The 18,549-nt window shown below is 39.3% G+C and overlaps 1 protein-coding gene across 3 annotated transcripts in view; it reads right to left on the minus strand.

The window, feature by feature from the left end:
* Positions 1-18,549, minus strand: part of LOC140467104 (decorin-like) — a 62,949-nt gene that overhangs the window by 16,698 nt on the left and 27,702 nt on the right. For all 3 annotated transcript variants that reach the window (XM_072563172.1, XM_072563171.1, XM_072563169.1), the window contains 4 exons: positions 9,514-9,626; positions 4,223-4,436; positions 1,655-1,768; positions 1,376-1,469 (listed from right to left, as the gene is read on the minus strand). In XM_072563172.1, the coding sequence (XP_072419273.1) occupies positions 1,376-1,469; positions 1,655-1,768; positions 4,223-4,436; positions 9,514-9,626 (535 nt within the window). The remainder of the gene's footprint in view (positions 1-1,375; positions 1,470-1,654; positions 1,769-4,222; positions 4,437-9,513; positions 9,627-18,549) is intronic.

An 18,549-nucleotide genomic window follows, 5' to 3' on the forward strand; every position in this document is an offset into this window, starting at 1 on the left:
ATCTTCAATATTGCAGTTTGATCTAAAACTATATCACATCCACTTTCCACTGTGGTTAATGAAGTTTAATTACAATCCAGTCTGTAAGTTAGAACTTGAAATCAGGTGTGTATCCTTTTTATTTCCAACATGATGGCTCCTTATTTAAGGCATGCTCCATTTGGGTGGGGGCTGGCGGCAGTATTGTGATGATGCTATGATTTCAAAAGATTATTTTTGTCCTTTTTGTTTGAAGAGAGTTTGTAAGGCAGAGGTGATGGATTGCCAACTAAAGATGACTTGTGTGAACAAGTTGTGAGGCCTTGGGTTTTCCTTCAGCAGCCTGAATGGCTCTGGCCAGCTCTTATAAATCCCAAAGTTCTGGATTTTGTTTTTTCAGTAATATCGGAGGCTCTTAGGATCTCAAAAGAGTTGAAAGCTTCAATGAATGTCTCCTGGCTGCTATTCTCTCTGAATGTTCTCTTGAGGTTTTCACCTCCTGAATTGGAGAACTGCATGTGAGAATGTGTGTCTGAATTTGCATTTTTACCGAGGGGTATGTTTATGGGATGTTGCTACATTGGAACAGTTAGTTAGTAATAGGTACTATGTCTATTATTTGGTTTTACAAAAGTTAAGTTATTCTAAATTTCTCTTTGTTTTCTTTCTATTTTAACTACAGTGTTTAAATAAATTGGGGTTTGCTTAATGTTGAGTAGTTTGACCAGTTGTATCATATCTGGAACATATCATTTCACATCAATCTTTAAACTAAGGAAAAGTTAGGATCTAGGTTACCTTCTTAAAATATTTTGAGGGGATCTGGTGAGATCAATAACAGCATCTCTTTACATTGCAGCTTTCTTTCTCAATATTTGAGACATTCTTGGAAGAAGTGTCTGAGTTTTGATTTTAAAACAGCTGTCTCGTGTTTAAATTTACACAACAGGGCTGGAATGCCACAATTTGAATCTGATGAAAAGTTATCAAGATGAAATGTTTTATCCTGTTTTACTGTTTTACTCTGATTTCGGACTGAATTGAGAAGGAACTTCTTCACCAAAAGGCTTGTGAATCTGTGAAAGTCCCTGCCCATTGAAGCAGTTGAGGTTACCTCATTGAATGTTTTTAAGGCAAAGATAGATTTTTGAACAGTAAGAGAATTAAGGGTTATGCTGGGAGGGCGGGTAAGTGAAGAAGAGTGTACAAAAAGATCAGCCATGATCTTATTGAATGGTGGAGCAGGCTCAACGGGCCTGATGGCCTACTCCTGCTCCTATTTTTTATGTGCTTATGTCCTCTCCCCAACAATGTTGCCTGACTTGCTAAGTACTATGCAGCATTTTCTGGCTTTGGTTCGAATGCTGCATTTTGGAGTTGATTTTAAATACAGTACCTGACCAAAGTGTTGAGGTTCGTGAAGTCATCCACTTCCACTTTGAGAATTTTATTGCGGTCAAGATGCATCTCAGATATTGAACTTGGCAGATCTTGAAACAAATCAAAATAAGGAGCATGAACATACTGAGAGTTAGTAAATGACTTACACAGGTCTCTACGCTTACTCTAGTTTGAACACTGATGAATTGTTATTGGTAATGGTTAACTCATAACCAATTTAATCGTCAATTATTAAGAAGTACCCTGAAACAGCAAGATATCCAGTAGCCCTCACCTTTCGGGATTTCAGAAAGCCCTGTCTCAGTAATCCGGAGATACGATAAAGTTTTCAATCCTTGAAAAGCTCCTTTTGCAATTCCTTTTGGCATCAGTGGATTTCTACTCAGTTCTGTAGAGATGAGACACATTTGTTCACTGGATATGGTTATTTTTCAAGCTTTGAAAGTATTATTAACATTGCTTAGAATATATCTCAAATACCTATCACGTTTTTAAAACCTATTGTGAATTCTCTTTCCATCATTACTTCTGGAAGGCCATCTAATGTGGTCTGCACAGAAGCATTCCTTCATCCTCTCAATCATTCTTTCGGGAATAATTCCAAATTTATTTTCTGTAGTTATTGATTTACCAGCCAATGGAAATAATGCTTCCCCATTTAACTTGACATTGAACATTCCAAAACGATTTCCTCATGGCAATTACTGTTCCAAGGGGAAAGAAAATTTGGTTAAATCTTTCTTCATAATTAAGTCCTCTCAGCCCGACTCCGACTGTGTATGCTCACCAGGGACTTTAACATTTACCCTAGAATAGGACATACAAGATAGGCTGCCATATGTCTTTTAAGAAGATTTAATGTAGCATGCATGGGTTGTTTTCTTCCAACAGACTACCTGCAATTCAAACAACCATGGATTCAATGAAAATCATTTTCTTTAATGGAATTCCTACAATGTGGAAACAGGCGCTTCGGCCCAACAAGCCCATACTGACCCTCCAAAGAGCATCCCCCTCCCCCACTCCCCAAACCTATTCCTGTACATTTAGCCCTGACTAATGCACCTAACCTACACATCCCTGAACACTATGGGCAATTTATCATGGCCACTTCACCTAACCTGCACATCCTTGGACTCTGGGAGAAAATCCATACAGTCATGGGGACAGTGCGCAAACTCCACACAGACAGTCACCTGAGGCTGGGATTGAACCCAGGGCACCTGGTGCTGTGAGGCAGCAGTACCAATCACTGAGCCACCATGCCATTTCTGTAGATGTCACAGGTTGTCATAAAGATAGCTGTCCAGAATTACTAAAGTAACAGCACAGATTCTACAATGGCTCAATAGTCATTTCTACAGCATCCTTGTGGAAGCTCCAATGCAGCTGACAAGGGAATTCTCCCAGAAATTAAAATCAATCCACAATCACAATTTGTCTTATATCCATAAGTGTAATTGTCCACAACCGATGCTATTTTACAATTGACATTATACAATGATTTGGTTAACCTGTATACTATTGATGACTGTTCTTGATTCTATTAGGACTGAACTCGCAGGATTACATCATTACCTGATCTTTCAATTTCTGGTAAATCATTACAATTGAAGGATCATTAATGCACAGGACAGCCACTGGAACTCCCTGTGATACACTAACCCTAAACCTATTGCTCTTCTTTGAATTGCAGTTTTACATGCATCAGAGAGGGAAGATGGGTTTTCCATTTAACATGAGGGTGGTTCATACGGTGAACTGCAAGAGGTAGTGGTAGATGCAGATACAGTTACAACATTTAAAAAGCATTTGAACAGGGACGTGAACAGGAAAGGTTTGGAGGGATATGGGCCAAATGCAGGCAAGTAGAACTAGTTTAGTTTGGGAAACTTGGTCAGCATGGACTAATTGGACTGAAAAATCTGTTTCTGTGTTATATGACTCTATGACCTAATTAGATCTGCTTGATCATTGGTCTCTGATTCTGATATCCACCAGCTTGAGCAGAGCTCAACTCAACTACAAACTGCACTGGCTGAACTAGAACATAAATTGCGTCTTCATATGAAGAAAAAAATTTATATTTCTAAAGTTGCAAATTGAAAGGCACTTTAGAGGAGAAATTCTTTTTGCCAAATCAACAGCCGGGCAATAAAAGTATATTGATTGAAGAAAAAAACAATATTTAATCAAAATTCAGTTATGATCCCCACGTGAATGACCGAACAACAGACAGACTTGCCCATTCCATAAAGGCAGCAGAAAGGAGGAGGTAGGAATTGTTTATAAGATATGTGATGAAAACTTGTAAAATTGTCTGTAAAGTTAATTATTGGTACAGCAATTATCACACCATGATGTTGAAGTAAAGGAGATAAATAAGGGACTTCTTCCAAATATATCAGTGAATCAGAATTTTTAGAAATAACCAATGTTTTAATTTCCTTGAAGCCTAAAGTTAGGCTGTTAGGAATGGTCAATTCTATGAGAGGATGAATGGTTAAAATGCCCCAAACCAAATATCTGCACCATTTAATTTCATATGTAGGTTCCACTGGTGAAATGACTAATAACATTACCAGAAAACAGTGTTCAACATTCTTTAACAAGTATCCAATCAATTATGCTGCAAATTGAGTTTTAAAAGTTCCCACATGACAGTAACACAAGACTCCAGGCATTTTCATCCAAGTTCAGGTCTAATGTAACTCACTGACATTTGCAATTATCATGAATTTATAGAATTTTCTAACAATGAAATTATCATAATATGCTACTGTTGCTTGCTTTTGCTCAAATATATTCACACGAAGTGAGTATTTGCAAGATTGAGACATACCGAGGGCGAACATATTGGACATTCCATCAAAAGGTTTCTTTTTCACATAATTTATTTTGTTGTCACATATGTGGAGTTCAAGGAGGCTCTTTGGCATGTTCTCTGGAACGCTACTGATTAGATTCTTGGAAAGATATAGCCGTCTGAGACTGCGAAGTGAGGAAAAGGCCTTAGGATGGATCCTCTGCAGCCTGTTGTTCACAAGAATTAAAATCTAAATTAAATTAGAAACAAACAAACAGAAAATGAATTGAGAATTCATGAACAAACAAGTGTGAAATTTTCCGAGTGTGCAGTGGCAGAAAGGACCTCATCGATTGCCAGTGAATATCAGAAAATTAGGGGCTTTCCTTTAGTGCATACTTACAAAATTACCCTAAAAGAAAGAAGTTGCATTCGATATTATGTTCTATGCAGTCTCAAGACACCTCAAAGTGCTTTACTGCCAATATCTGTTATAATGCTGAAAATATGACAGTCTATTTGTAAACAGCCCACACATGCATGTGGAAATGGCAAGTTAATCTGCTTTCGTAAGTTTGGCTGAAGGATACGTATGGGCCAAGTCTCTTCCATCGTATTTTTGAAACAGTGCCATGAGATCTTTCACATCAATCTCAGAGGGCAGATGAGGCATCTCATGTGAAAGGTGGCAGCCCTGACAGTGCAGGGAAATCCCAAGTATTGCACTGAGCTGTCAGCCTAGATTATGTGCTTCATGCTCCAGAGAGGACTTGAGATCTCAGCCTTCTGCAAGAGTGATTTGGAGATGCTGGTGTTGGACTGGGGTGTACAAAGTTAAAAATCACACAACACCAGATTATAGCAATGCTCCGAAAGCTAGTGCTTCCAATTAAACCTGTTGGACTATAACCTGGTGTTGTGTGATTTTTAACTTCCTGCAAGAGTGTAACACTGAACCATGGCTCACAAATACCTGATAGTACAAGGACTATTGAAAGCAAAGAGAATTCAAATTCGATTAATAAATCAGGAGGAATAAAACATTTTTGAAAATATCATTAATTGTCATATAAAAGAAAGTAGTTCAGTAATGTCCTTCAGGGAAGAAAATTTGCTTTCCTTTTCTGGTCTGTCCTACATGTGACTCCTAATTCAAATCAATATGTTAACCACCCTCTGAAATGTCCAAGCAGTCAAGTCAGTTCAACAGTAATTAAAGATTAAAAAGAAATGTTGTGCCCACCTCTCCTGAAAGAACACATTTTTAATTAAATAGAGTTACAACAGGTTGAATATGTCACTTGATGTGTTTGGGTGACCTAAATTTGTTCCCATCCTTATTAATACAAATTCCAACAGTAAGTTCTATTTTAACAATTGAATAACTTGAAAAAGGTGAATGCAAAAATGAAAAGCTTTAAATATCAAAAATTTTAAATAAAATTTTTAAAAATACTAGAAATACTCAATATGCTGGACTGCAACTATGGGAAGAGAATGCTGAAAAGTTATTGATCGGCAATGTGAACTCTATTTGTCTTTCCACAGATGCTGCCAAACCTGCTGAATATTCCTATCATTGTCTATTTCTAATATTATAAAAGGAAATTATTGCCCAATTAATATTTATATGTAATTGGAAAAACTACTTAAAGTAATGTCCAATTTTTTTTGAGATGAAGGATAAAGTATTACTCCCTCTTCATTCAGAGCAGACAGCCTTCCTTTCATGAGAACAGTTTCTCAAACTTTCTTTCTTCATTTATCAGAAATCTTGCCATTGACTCAAAATAAACATTTTGAATCATTTGATCTTTATCGTTCCTTTCAGTTCCATTGCAAGTGAACACCAAGTTTGTTTAAAATATAGTACAATTCCTGTCATCTTTATTCATCCAAAACATTTAGAAGGCATTTGTATAAATACATGAGTCAGAAAGGTTTGGAGGATCATGGGTCAGGTGCAGGACAGTGGGACTAGTTTAGTTTGGGATTATGTTCAACGTGATCCGGTTGGACTGAAGGGTCTGTTTCTGTGCTGTATGACACTATGGGATGAGAGCATCGTAGGCTAGATCAGTATTTATTGCCCATCCCTAACTGTTAAGTGTCAACCACATTGGTGTGGTTCTGGAGTCACATGTAGCCCAGACCAGGTGAAGATGGTAGATTCCTTCCAAAGGATAAAAGTGAACCAGTTGGGTTTTTCCTGACAATTGACAGTGGTTTCATAGTCATCATTAGACTCTTAATTGTGGATTTTCATTCAATTCAAATTCTGATGTGGTGGAATTCAAAGCTGTGGTTCCAGAACATTACCCGGATCTTGGGATTAACAATCCAGCAATAATTCCAGTATGCTGTCACCTCCCACTGATCTGTTTTGTATATTACTACATTGTACTCTCAAATTCAGCACAGATTTAAAGGATGTTGAAAACATTGCAAGAATAAAGTGAAGCCTCTTGAACAGCTGCAGTCAATTTGGTGAATGCTTCTACAATATTGCTCAGTAGGAACCTCCAGTTGATTCTTCCTTAAGCCTTCTCACTTTGGAATTTCCTCTAAAGATATTTCCATTTCCCTTTCTACCTTAGAAACCCTTATTAAAACCCACCAATGTTGTTGCTCAGTACCCAGGTATTCCTGATATCTTTGTGATATATTTCTTTCCACATTGAAAGTAGGTCTGGCCATTAGACTTCCATCCCCTTTAGATAAATGAACGATTCTGGAATATTGGAAGCTTACCAATGCAGCTCCCCATCTCCTCCTCCCCCAGATCCCACCTCACTATTCCTGAGGATTTGCTGTTCAAGATGGATGAGATAAATAATCCAGGGATCATCACTGGGCAAGTTATGTCTGTTGTGAACAAAATTATGCTGTTTTGATTTGGAAATATAGTTCAGAAATTGACAAGTTTGTTAATGGCAACTGATGCTGATTTTTTTTAAAAGAGAAAACAAGCTATGCTTATCAAATTTCAAAGTTTTGAAGTAATGACTGATTGCAGCATCATAGGAATTCTGAGGCTAGAGTTTATTTGACACCTTTCCGATTCCTGATGAAGGGCTTTTGCCCACAACATTGATTCTCCTGCTCCTCGGATGCTGCCTGACCTGCTGTGCTTTTCTAGCACCACACTCTCGACACTGATCTCCAGCATCTGCAGTCCTCACTTTCTCCTTTTAGAAAGGTCTATTTCAAAATAATTGTCTTCTTTCAAACGTTGGGTGTATGATGTAGGATGAAAGGTACTATTGTGCATAAAAGTTGATTAATGGAGAGAATAGAAAAATTCTGGGCCTTTTCCATCTTTTCAATGACTTCTCATGGCATGATTCCCTTCAGTTGCACAGTGACATTCTTTACTTACGTACAGCAAACTGTATTTGTAATACCCTGTATTATATTAATCCTCATCTTTTACATTCTCTCCATTAATCAACTTTTAAGCACAATAGTACCTTTCATCCTACATCATACACCCAAATTTTGAAAGAACATAATATTTTGAGATAGACCATTGGACACGTACTGAAAGGAGAAAGTGAGGACTGCAGATCAGAGTCGAGAGTGTGGTGCCGGAAAAGCACAGCAGGTCAGGCAACATCTGAGGACCAGGAGAATCGATGCTGCGGGCAAAAGCCCTTCATCAGGAATCGGAAAGGTGTAAAATAAACTCCAGCCACTGAATTCCTATAATGCTGCAGTCAGTCGTTACTTCAGAACTTTGAAATTTGATAAGCATAGCTTGATTGATCAGGATAATACCAAGACTGGGTAACCATGGGTTAAATTTGCTCACAAATTAAGAAGCTGTAGCACTTAAGATGGAAATGGGAACCTAACTGGGAAGATTGGTGGCAGGATATTTGGCCAGGATGCTGGTGTGGCATTTTACCAGTGGCCAATGAACAAGCCACTACCTGTAGACTGCCACCCCAGTTGTGAAGGCACAGGGCCAATCAGAGAGCTTGCACTAGTATAGTCTTAGCAGCATCTCTGTTGTGGGTAGCAGCTGCTGAGGAGGAAGCTGTAGGAGGGGGTGCCTCAGTGCCCATATGCCCTCGAAGAAAAGTTATGTTTATTTACGACCCTGATGGTTGGGAGAGGACTCCCTCCCCCTTCCCTGGGAACCGACCATGAGACTGCCATGATGCAACAAGTGACTTCCTCACGGGCAAGTAACCTTCCCACCTCAGGCAAAATGCAGCAAGGACAGAAGTTTTGGGTTAATGGAACACTTCAGTGGCTCAACTGAAATCGGGTTGTGTCATGCAGGTTTCTGTTGCTTGTAATATGCCATGATGGTGGCAAGGCATTGGGTTCCTCACTGCTGCACTATTACCAGGTCTCCAAGCCTCCCAGGCCATTGTTATGGGCTGTAAAAATTCAGACCCATAATTCTGAAGGGCACATGAGACAGTACGACCACCCCACTGGAATAGTGAAGGGACCACTGGAAAGTCATTAAAATTTGCAAAAATAGTTCAGGTTTTCCTCTGATTAATTGAGGAGTTAATGATGGGTGGCCCCCAGCACTTTTTTTTTAAAGAGCTCCTCAGAACATATCAAAATAATTAGGAAAAATATTGTTGCAGACTTGGAGGATGAAATCTTTGCCACAAGGAGTGGCTGAGGCAGAAACAGTTGCATCTTTTAATGGAAAATTGGATATACGTTTGAAGCAGAGAAAAAGAAAAGATATGGGGAAAGAACAGAGCAATGAGATAAATTGTCAATTCCTCTCGCAATGAGCTAGCACAGAAACAATAGACCATATGTCATCTTTACATGCTGTATAACACCCATTTGAATGCACCAGTTTAGGACTGTATTTTTAACCTCTACATTCATTTTATCAGAATATTTGGTAATTTTAGAGAACTAGAAGCTGTCTATCATTGAATAGAAAGAAAAATCTGACCCACCCTCAATGAACATTAAGGTTGTTGTCTGCTGTTTATTTAAGTGGGAGGCTGAGTGGCAATATTCAGTGTCAGAAAACAATGAATTATCCTATGGTGCTAAGCTCTGCATTAATCATTGCCTAATGTGGCTTCTCAGGAGCTCCACTTTAGCATATGGAAGTCTGCCACACTTTCTGCAGAGGAAGACTGTGTGCTGCGAAGGTACAGGATTCACTGGCCTCCATTATTGTCTGGACTTGCTGCTATATTAACTGCACCTTTCATCTCTGCTCACGTCTTCCAGTGATCTTCCCATCAATTCTAAGGGGTCACAGTAGTCACAACTGTCAGGGGTCTGTAAAGCACCAGGCTCATTCCAGTCAATGAGATTATTATGGTCAGTTTACTCACCTGAAGGTCCTTCAGATATTTGAAATCATTTTCCTTTAGCTCTCTAATCTTGTTATTCTGAATATCCAGAACAGTAGTCTCAGGTGGAATATACGCAGGTACCTTTGCGAGACCTACAGCAGGAAAAGGCTTCTTAAACAATTTTAATCTTTTTTTTCTGATTTTTACTGGAAGCATGTTACTTTACAACACAAAATGTAGCATTAACTTCTGACTGAATTTACTTTTGCTTTTGGAATTGAAAATTCCATTTAAGTTTGGAGCTACCTTCACATCACACCTTCTCACATATTCCACTTAGCAAATCACAGTAATAGAGGGTGACCAGGGTTTCTTATGCTGAATGGGGGAAACGGGGTAAAATTACTCTTACAGAAGCAAGTCCGTTGGTAATTGCAGAAATGTTCAAACGAGCCGGAAGGTCACTGAAGAAAATAAGACATGAGATCAGGGGATAGCTTATGGCCCTTTTTGTTTGAGACATCCACAGTATGGTAAACAAACACTTCTCTAAATTATACTGCAGCTTTTCTGTTGCTAGTGGAGCTAATATATTCACATTTTTGTCATAGATTTAGTGTACACACATGAAAATTTGGGTTAGTAAAGTTAGTTATTGATAAGTACAATCACGCGACATGAAAATGTATTAATGGCTTGCTCACTTCCATGTATTTGATCAGCTTCTGCATTTGGCCTCACAAAGAAAATCCAGAAACACTTGGAGTTGTGCACTTACTGCGTTCAGTCTCTGTGCATTTGTGTCTGAACTGTATGGCCACTGTGAACAACTGAAAAATATGATACATGTTTTTTGACATAAAACCTGAGTTAACATCATGATGCTTGAGGGAGAGACCGGCCATCCATGAGATTGTTGAAATGAGATGAGCAGCAGGGAACAAAAATTGTTCAATGATGAGCTCTGGATCTCTGAGCTCTGTCAATTGTGCAATGATTATTTACACAAGATACAGAGATTTTAAGTGCTTGCAATTTCTGATATTGATACTTAAAAATGAGCTAGATAATTGATACTTTCATTGACTTGTGGTAAGAATAGTATTTTAAAAAGAAAATGGAGGGTAATGAATAAATGACTATTCATTAAAAGCATTTTTTCAAATCAACATTTAGTCACTTAAGAGTTAACTGGCTGTACACATTGGCATTGAAAGGGCATAGGGGATTGGCAGGATGGCACAACTCAGCCTGGAAGGAATGTGAAGTAATTTCTGAGCTTAACTTACTAAATTTTCCCTCATGCAGACTATGAATCATGACATTTCTGAGGTTCGGTGAGCCACAATGACTTCAACTGTTGGTCTGACTGGATTGAAATTGTGGAGAGCAAGGACATGCCTATGGCTGCTCAGTTCCTGGCCAGGTCAGGAATCCATGGTGAGGGATCGCAACCTGACTTAGCCTGCACCATTAACAGGCCCTGGTAAATATCAGAAACTTTGGGAGTCCTAGAATCCTGGAGTCTCCCTGGCTTCATGAAAATCTAGGTCAGTGCCTCTATTTTCACATAACCCTAATGATGAAACAAACTTGACAATTGAATTTTATCGTTACGTTCAATACTTTAGAAGTTTTTTATAGTTTGTTTTCCCTTCTCAAAAAATAAATTATTTACGGTCTTGCTAAGATAATAGGTGTTATGGACCCTCAATTCCACCCCCTGGATTTTGTATTCATGATGTTCAGAGTCAAGATTAGAGTGGTGCTGGAAAAGCACAGCAGGTCAGGCAGCATCCGAGGAAAAGGAAAATCAATATTTCGGGCAACGCCCTTCGTCAGGAATGAGGCTGGGAGCCTGGGGGGGGTTGGAGAGATAATTCATGATGTTCAGTCCATTGTGAAACCATGTATCTGCAGAGTGACAGGCCTCTTTCTGTTACAATACAATAAAATAATCTCCCCGTGCACTATTTCTTTGAATTTGCTGAAACTCCTCTGATGTCCTATTGATCTCTAGCGCTCAGCATCTTCTCTTTCTGGTTCTGGTACTTTTGCTGCATGTTCTGGTATATGAGGTATGGAAGAACCAAGTATTCGATCAAACCAAATGGAATTTCTCAGCTTTGTCTTGTCTGTTAGAGCTTCCATCTCAGAGACAACTCAGAGATTTTCATGACTTGTTGGAGGCTACAGGTTGACCTTATAGAGGTTTATAGAATCATGAGGAGCATGGATAGGGTGACTAGCCAAGGTCTTTGTTTCCAGCGTAGATGTCCAAAACTAGAGGCCATAGATTTAAGGTTAGATGGGAAAGATTTAAAAGAGACCGAAGAGGCACCTTTTTCACACAGACGATGGTGTGTGTATGGAATGAGCTGTCAAAGGAAGTGGTGGAGTCTGGTGCCAGTATATTTAAAAAGCATCTGGATGGCACATGAATACTAAGGGTTTTGAAGGATATGGGCCAAATGCTGGCAAATAGGATTAGATTGATTTAGTATATCTGGTTGGCATGGGCAAGTTGGATGGAAGGGTCTGTTTCCATACAGTACACCTCTATGACTCTATGATTCTATAAATGTATACACCAACCATTGTGCTAAATTCACAATGCAATTTTCTGTGGTCAGTTTGACCCCAGCTTTTCTGATTGTCCCCTGGCTGCATAGATGGCAGTCATGATGCTTTTCAGTCATGTCATAGCCCTGGATATCTTTACCTAAGCTCATATCTACATTGCATCCCTTCTATATATTATCTTACCTCCTCTGGAACATATCCTGACTCACTTTAAGTTCAAAAGATACACACAGGAATTTGCATTGCCAATATGCAAATTGGCACAGTGGCACAGTGGTTAGCACTGCTGCCTCACAGCGCCCGAGACCCGGGTTCATTTCCCGCCTCAGGCGACTGACTGTGTGGAGTTTGCACGTTCTCCCCGTGTCTGCGTGGGTTTCCTCCGGGTGCTCCGGTTTCCTCCCACACTCCAAAGATGTGCAGGTCAGGTGAATTAGCCATGCTAAATTGCCCGTAGTGTTAGGTAAGGGGTAGATGTAGATGTAGATGTAGGGGTATGGGTGGGTTACGCTTCGGCGGGGCGGTGTGGACTTGTTGGGCCGAAGGGCCTGTTTCCACACTGTAAGTAATCTAATCTAATAGTATGCCTTGAGTGTTGTCAACTGTGAAGACTGCTTGGCAAGCTTTATGAACTAGCAGCTATTTCTGACACTAAGCTTGCTTTTAGTCCTGCCAGTGCTGGTGTGATTTCTTCTGGATTTGAAGTAGAGTGGAGATTCTTCTTTATTGCTTGAATAAGATCATTGAAATTCAAGGAAATGTGTAACTGCACATTTGTCTTCTTTCTCAAAATGATGGAACTTAAATTTGGAATCTCTGCGAATCTGGCAATCGCTTTCGTTCATCCTTTGAAATTTTTATCAGACTGTACTAATTTTTATTGATAGTTTATGTGGAGTTATAGAGTCATACACAACAGAAACAGACCCTTTGGTCCAACCAGTCCATGCTGACTATAATCCAAAATACAGCTAGTCCCACCTGCCAGCCTAGGCCCATATCCCTCCTAACACTTCTTACTCATGTACTTATCCAAATGTTTTAAAACTCACAACTGTACCCGCATCCGGGACTTCCTCTAGAAATTCATTCCACCTACACAAACCACTCTCTGAGGAAAAAAGTTGCCCCTCATGCTCTTTTTAAATCCTTCCCCTCTCACCTTAAAATATGACCCTCGTCTTGAAATTCCCTACCCTTTGGAAAAGACAACTGTCATTCACCAGATTGAATTATTATTCTCATCAGTGGAATAACAGTGATGTGATATCCAAAATCTTCAAAGTATTCAGTCATTTCATTAAAATGCATTGTGTACTTTGGCACCAGATTTTTGACTGGATGGTGAATTTCAGTGTATATGTGCTACCATCAACCCTCAGTGGAGCATCCTTCACCTCATGACTTACTGAGATCAAATACAACTCTCCACAACTTCTTAACCATAGGACAGAATTACCATCTGTTTCAGTATCGTTTAGCATGCAATTAATGTCTCTCGTTTTGTAAGTTCACCTGATTTGAGTCGTTCCCTGATATCAAATTCCAGGTCCACATTATGCTCGCGGCAAAGTTTTGCTCAATTCCAGAGAATATTGAATTGGGTAACCATTTTCTTTCAAGCTTTCAGGCTAAATCCTTTGATACATCTTGTGTGAGGTGATGTTACTTTTGTTCCAATATCAATCTTCGGCTTCAGATTTATTGTCATAGGCTTATTTTTCATGCTAGTCCTGATCTGAATGATTTGATGAATTTCTTTTCTTTGGGAACCATTGCAAACAGACATTCCTTGCAATTGTATGGTTCCAATGGCTATTATTTTCTCAAACATTTCATTATCCTCCAGGGGATGGATGTTTTGATTTCTTTTCCTGTTTATCATTCTATTGCTTTGGCCTTTGATAATTTCTTTAACAGCTTCATTCTTTGATTGCACATCCTTTCTCAATGATTGAGCTTTTTACAGGCTCTCTAATTTGATCTGTATGTGAGACATTTCTTTCTGTCTTTGAATTTACGTGGTTGTCCATATCTTTTACACATCTGTTTTTCTGTCTGAGATGCATTCTTATGCTATTGTTTCTGTGCGCATCTCCATTGCCTTGCTCTTAGGCCAGCAGTTCGGGGAGTTGCTTCGTCATCTGTCTGACCATGACTAAATGTGGACTTACAAAGGGAGCAGCCTGCGATACTGTGAGCTTGGTGTATCCATTCTGACTTTTTTTTACATTAGAGTTTGCAGAGTACTAACTGAGTTGATCTGTCAGCACTTCATCTTTCTGGTGAATTTATATTTTTTAGTGATTTTTTCCGATCTCACTACAAGAATTGTCAACAGGTTCACTGGCTACTCCCTAAAGGTCTGAAATGCATTTCAGTGGATGATTTGTGGATGTCTGTTGAATTCCTCAAAAGCTTGAGTTTTTACTGTCATCCTCATTCATTTCCCAGCTGTCAAAAAGACCAAACTCTTTCTGTCCTGACTACAAAAGCATTTATATAAGAATATAATAACTAGGAACAGGAGTAGGTCATCAGGCCCTTCCAGCCTGCTCTGCCATTAAATAAGATCATTGATGAGCTTTTTGTGGACTCAGCTCCACTTACCTGCATTCTCACCTTATCCCTTAATTCCTTTATTGATCAACAAAATATCTACCTTAGTTTAAAAATATATACTGAAGTAGCGTCAGGGAATTCCATAGATTTACAACCCTCTGGGTGAATAAGTTCCTTCTCAATTCAGTCCTACATCTGCTCCCTCTAATCTTGAGGCTGTACCCTGTTGTCCTAGCTTCACCTGCCAGCGGAAACATCCTCTCTACTTCTATCTTATTTATTTATTCCCTTCATAATTTTATATGTTTCTATAAGATCACCCCTCAATCCTCTGAATTCCAATGAATATAATCCCAATCTACTCAGTCTCTCCTCATAAGTGAACCTCCTCAACTCCGGAACCAACCTAGTGAACCTTCTCTGCACTCCCTCCAATGCCAGTACACCCTTTCTCAAGTAAGGAGATCAAAACTGCATTCAGTACTCCAGGTGTGGCCTCACCAGCACCTTGTACAACTGCAACATGACCTCCCAGCTTTTAGACTCATTCCCTTTAGCAATGAAGAACAAAATTCCATTTGCCTTCCTAACTACTTGTTGTACCTGCAGACCAACCTTCATGCACTAGAACACCCAGGTTCTTCTGCACTGCAGCATGCTGCAACTTTTTAGCATTCAAGTAATAAACTTTTTTAACTATTACTCCTCCCAAAATGTATGGCTTCATGTTTATTTACATTGTATTCCATCTGCCAGACCTTTGTCCACTCACTCAATGCATCTATGTTCCACTGAAAAGTCTCACAGTCCTCTGCACACTTTGATCTGCTGCTCATCTTAGTGTCATCTGCAAACTTTGACACCCTACACCTGGTTCCCGACTCCAAATCATCTGTGTAAATTGTGAATAATTGTGGTCCTAACACCGATCCCTGAGGCACACCACTAGTCTCTGATTGCCAGCCAGAATAGCACTCCTTTATCCCTACTCTTTGCTCCCAATTAGTTAATAAATCCTCTATCCATGCTAATACTTTACCACAACACCATGCATCTTTATCTTATATAGCAGCCTCTTGTGCGGCACCTTGTTGAAAGCCTTTTGAAAATCTAGGTACACCACACCCACTGGGTCCCCATTGTACATCTTGCTCTTAATATCTTCATAGAATTCCAAAAGATTTGTCAAGCATGACCTGCCCTCCATAAACCTATGCTGTGTCTGCCCAACGGGACAATTTCTATTGTGATGCCTTGCTATTCCTTCCTTGATAATAGACACAAGCATTTTCTCCACTACAGAAGTCTATAATTCTCCATCTTTTGTCTACCTCCCTTTTTAAACAGTGGAATCGCATTTGCTGTTTTCCAATATGCTGGGACTGCCCCAGAGTCCAGCGAATTTTGGAAAATTACCGCCAATACACCTGCTATTTCTCCCACCATCTCTTTTAATACCCTGGAATGCATTCAATCAGGGCCAGGAGACTTATCAACCCTTAGCTCCATTAGCTTGCCCAACACTACCTCTTCTGTAATAATAGTTGTTTCCAGGTCCTCATCTACCTTTGTCTCTTTGTCAATTACTATCATGTTATTAGTGTCTTCCACTGTGAAGACCGATTAGTACCTGTTCAATGCCTCGGCTATTTCATCATATCCCATAATGAAATCCCTCTTCTCATCTTCTAAAGGGCCAACGGTCACTTTAGCCACTCTTCTTCTTTTACATATTTATATAAATTTTTGCTATCTGTCTTTATATCCTGTGCTAGTTTTTTTTCCTCATGTTCTATCTTTTCTTTATAGCTCTTTTTGTGGTTTTCTGTTGACCTTTAAAGTTTTCCCAATCCTCTAGCTTCCTGCCTTTTTTGGCCACTTTGTGTGCCTTCTTTTTCAATTTGATAGCCTCCTTTACTTCCTTTGACACCCATGGCAGATTACCCCTTTTCTTACAGTCCTTCCTTTTCACTGGAATATACTTCTGCTGAGCACTTTGAAAAATTGCTTCGAAAGTCCTCCACTGCTCGTAATATGTAACTGACATTTTTCACTTTACTTACGTCTTTTAGAAACCAGTTAGCTTGTTTTACTTTCTTAAATGCCTCTGTGAGATCACCAGGCTGTCAAACTGAAGCTGCCCATTTATTTCTGTGTTGACAGAATTAACTTAGTTTTTTTAAAATCTCTCTGCATTAATTCTGGTTGATTCTCCTTAATATAATTCAGAATTTAATTTGTGAATTTTGCTCAGACATACCTGCTGCTCCTATAATATATTGAAATTCTTCCAAAGTTGAATTAATCTTACTTTTAGATGCAAATCATTGAATCCGTACAGTGTGGAAACAGACCCTATGGCCCAACAAGTTCACACCGACCCTCCAAAGAGTAACCCATCCCCCTACCCTATTACTCTACATTTCCCCTGACTAATGCACCTGATCTACACATTCCTGAACACTTTGGGAAATTTAGCATGGCCAATTCACCTAAACCTGCATATCTTTGGAATGTGGGAGGAAACCAGAACACCCAGAGGGGACCCACACAGACACTGGGAGAGCATGCAAACTTCACACAATTGCCCAATGCTGGAAGCAAACCCAGCTCCCTGGCACTGTGAGGCAGCAGTGCTAACCACTGAGCCGCCATGCCACCTTGGTGTGTTTCTTCCAGATTTCCCATGTGTTGTGGAACATTATACTGATATTTTGTTAGTGGATAAATCTGGATATACATGGACATACATCCCCATACGTAACACGTTTTCCAAATTATTTTGGAAAATATATTTGTTGTAATATCACAGATGGCTAAAGTTTGGCTTCTGCCAATATTGGGTTCAATAATAATGATTATCAAAGCTGAGATTGTTTGCTTTGGAGAAAAGAAGGCTGAGAGAAAATTTGATAGAAGTCTTCAAAATCATGAAGGATCTGGACAGAGTCAATTGAGAAACTATTTCTATTAGTGGAAGGATTGATAACCAGCGGACAACAATGTAAGTTGTTTGATAAAAGAACCAACATAAACACGAGAAAAAACTTTATCATTAGCAAGTGGTTAGGATCGGTAAACTTTATCATTAGCAAGTGGTTAGGATCTGTAATGCGCTGCCTGAGAATGGAATGAAAATGGCTTCAATCATAGCTTTCAAAAAGGACCTGGATAATTATCTGCGAAAGATATTCCAATGCTTTGGGGAAAGACAAGGAATGGGTCTAGTTTAGGAGCTGTACAGAGACTGGTGAAGATGAGATGGGGCCAAATGGGCTGTAACCAGTCCCTGGTTCTATGATTCAACAAAATGTCTTTTAAATGTGGGCCAATGGTGTTTGGAAATTCAACCTCTTAAACATTGCTAAAAAAAAAGTCAGAAAGCTGTTTTTTCATCATGACTGAAATGCAAGAAAACCAATTTAGAAAACAAGAAACAATTAATAAATTATGAGTAGAAGACGTTGATCTCTTGGAATCTAATTGGCATGGGGATGCAGCAAGGTACTGTAAATTGTTGTAATTAACTAATTAAATTAAAATCAGCCCTTTAGTTCACCTTGATTGGATAGATTATTACACCAGGAGAAAGTGAGGACTGCAGATGCTGAAGTACCAGAGTTGGAAAATGTGGTGCTGGAAAAACACAGCAGGCCAGGTAGCATCCGAGAAGCAGGAGAATCGACGTTTCGGGCATAAGCCCTTCTTCAGGAATGGGCCTGAAGAATTCCTGAAGAAGAGCTTATGCCCAAAACATCGATTCTCCTGCTCCTCGGATGCTGCCTGGCCTGCTGTGTTTTTCCAGCACCACATTTTTCAACTCTAGATTATTACACCATAAAAATATTGCGATGAGGTACAATTTGAGCTCTAAAATGCTTTATTGAAAGTTACAATAGTGTGGTAAAGTTTGATAACAGTAGTATGGAC

The sequence above is a fragment of the Chiloscyllium punctatum genome, chromosome 45 (assembly GCF_047496795.1).
Source record: "Chiloscyllium punctatum isolate Juve2018m chromosome 45, sChiPun1.3, whole genome shotgun sequence".
Taxonomy (NCBI): Eukaryota; Metazoa; Chordata; class Chondrichthyes; order Orectolobiformes; family Hemiscylliidae; genus Chiloscyllium; species Chiloscyllium punctatum.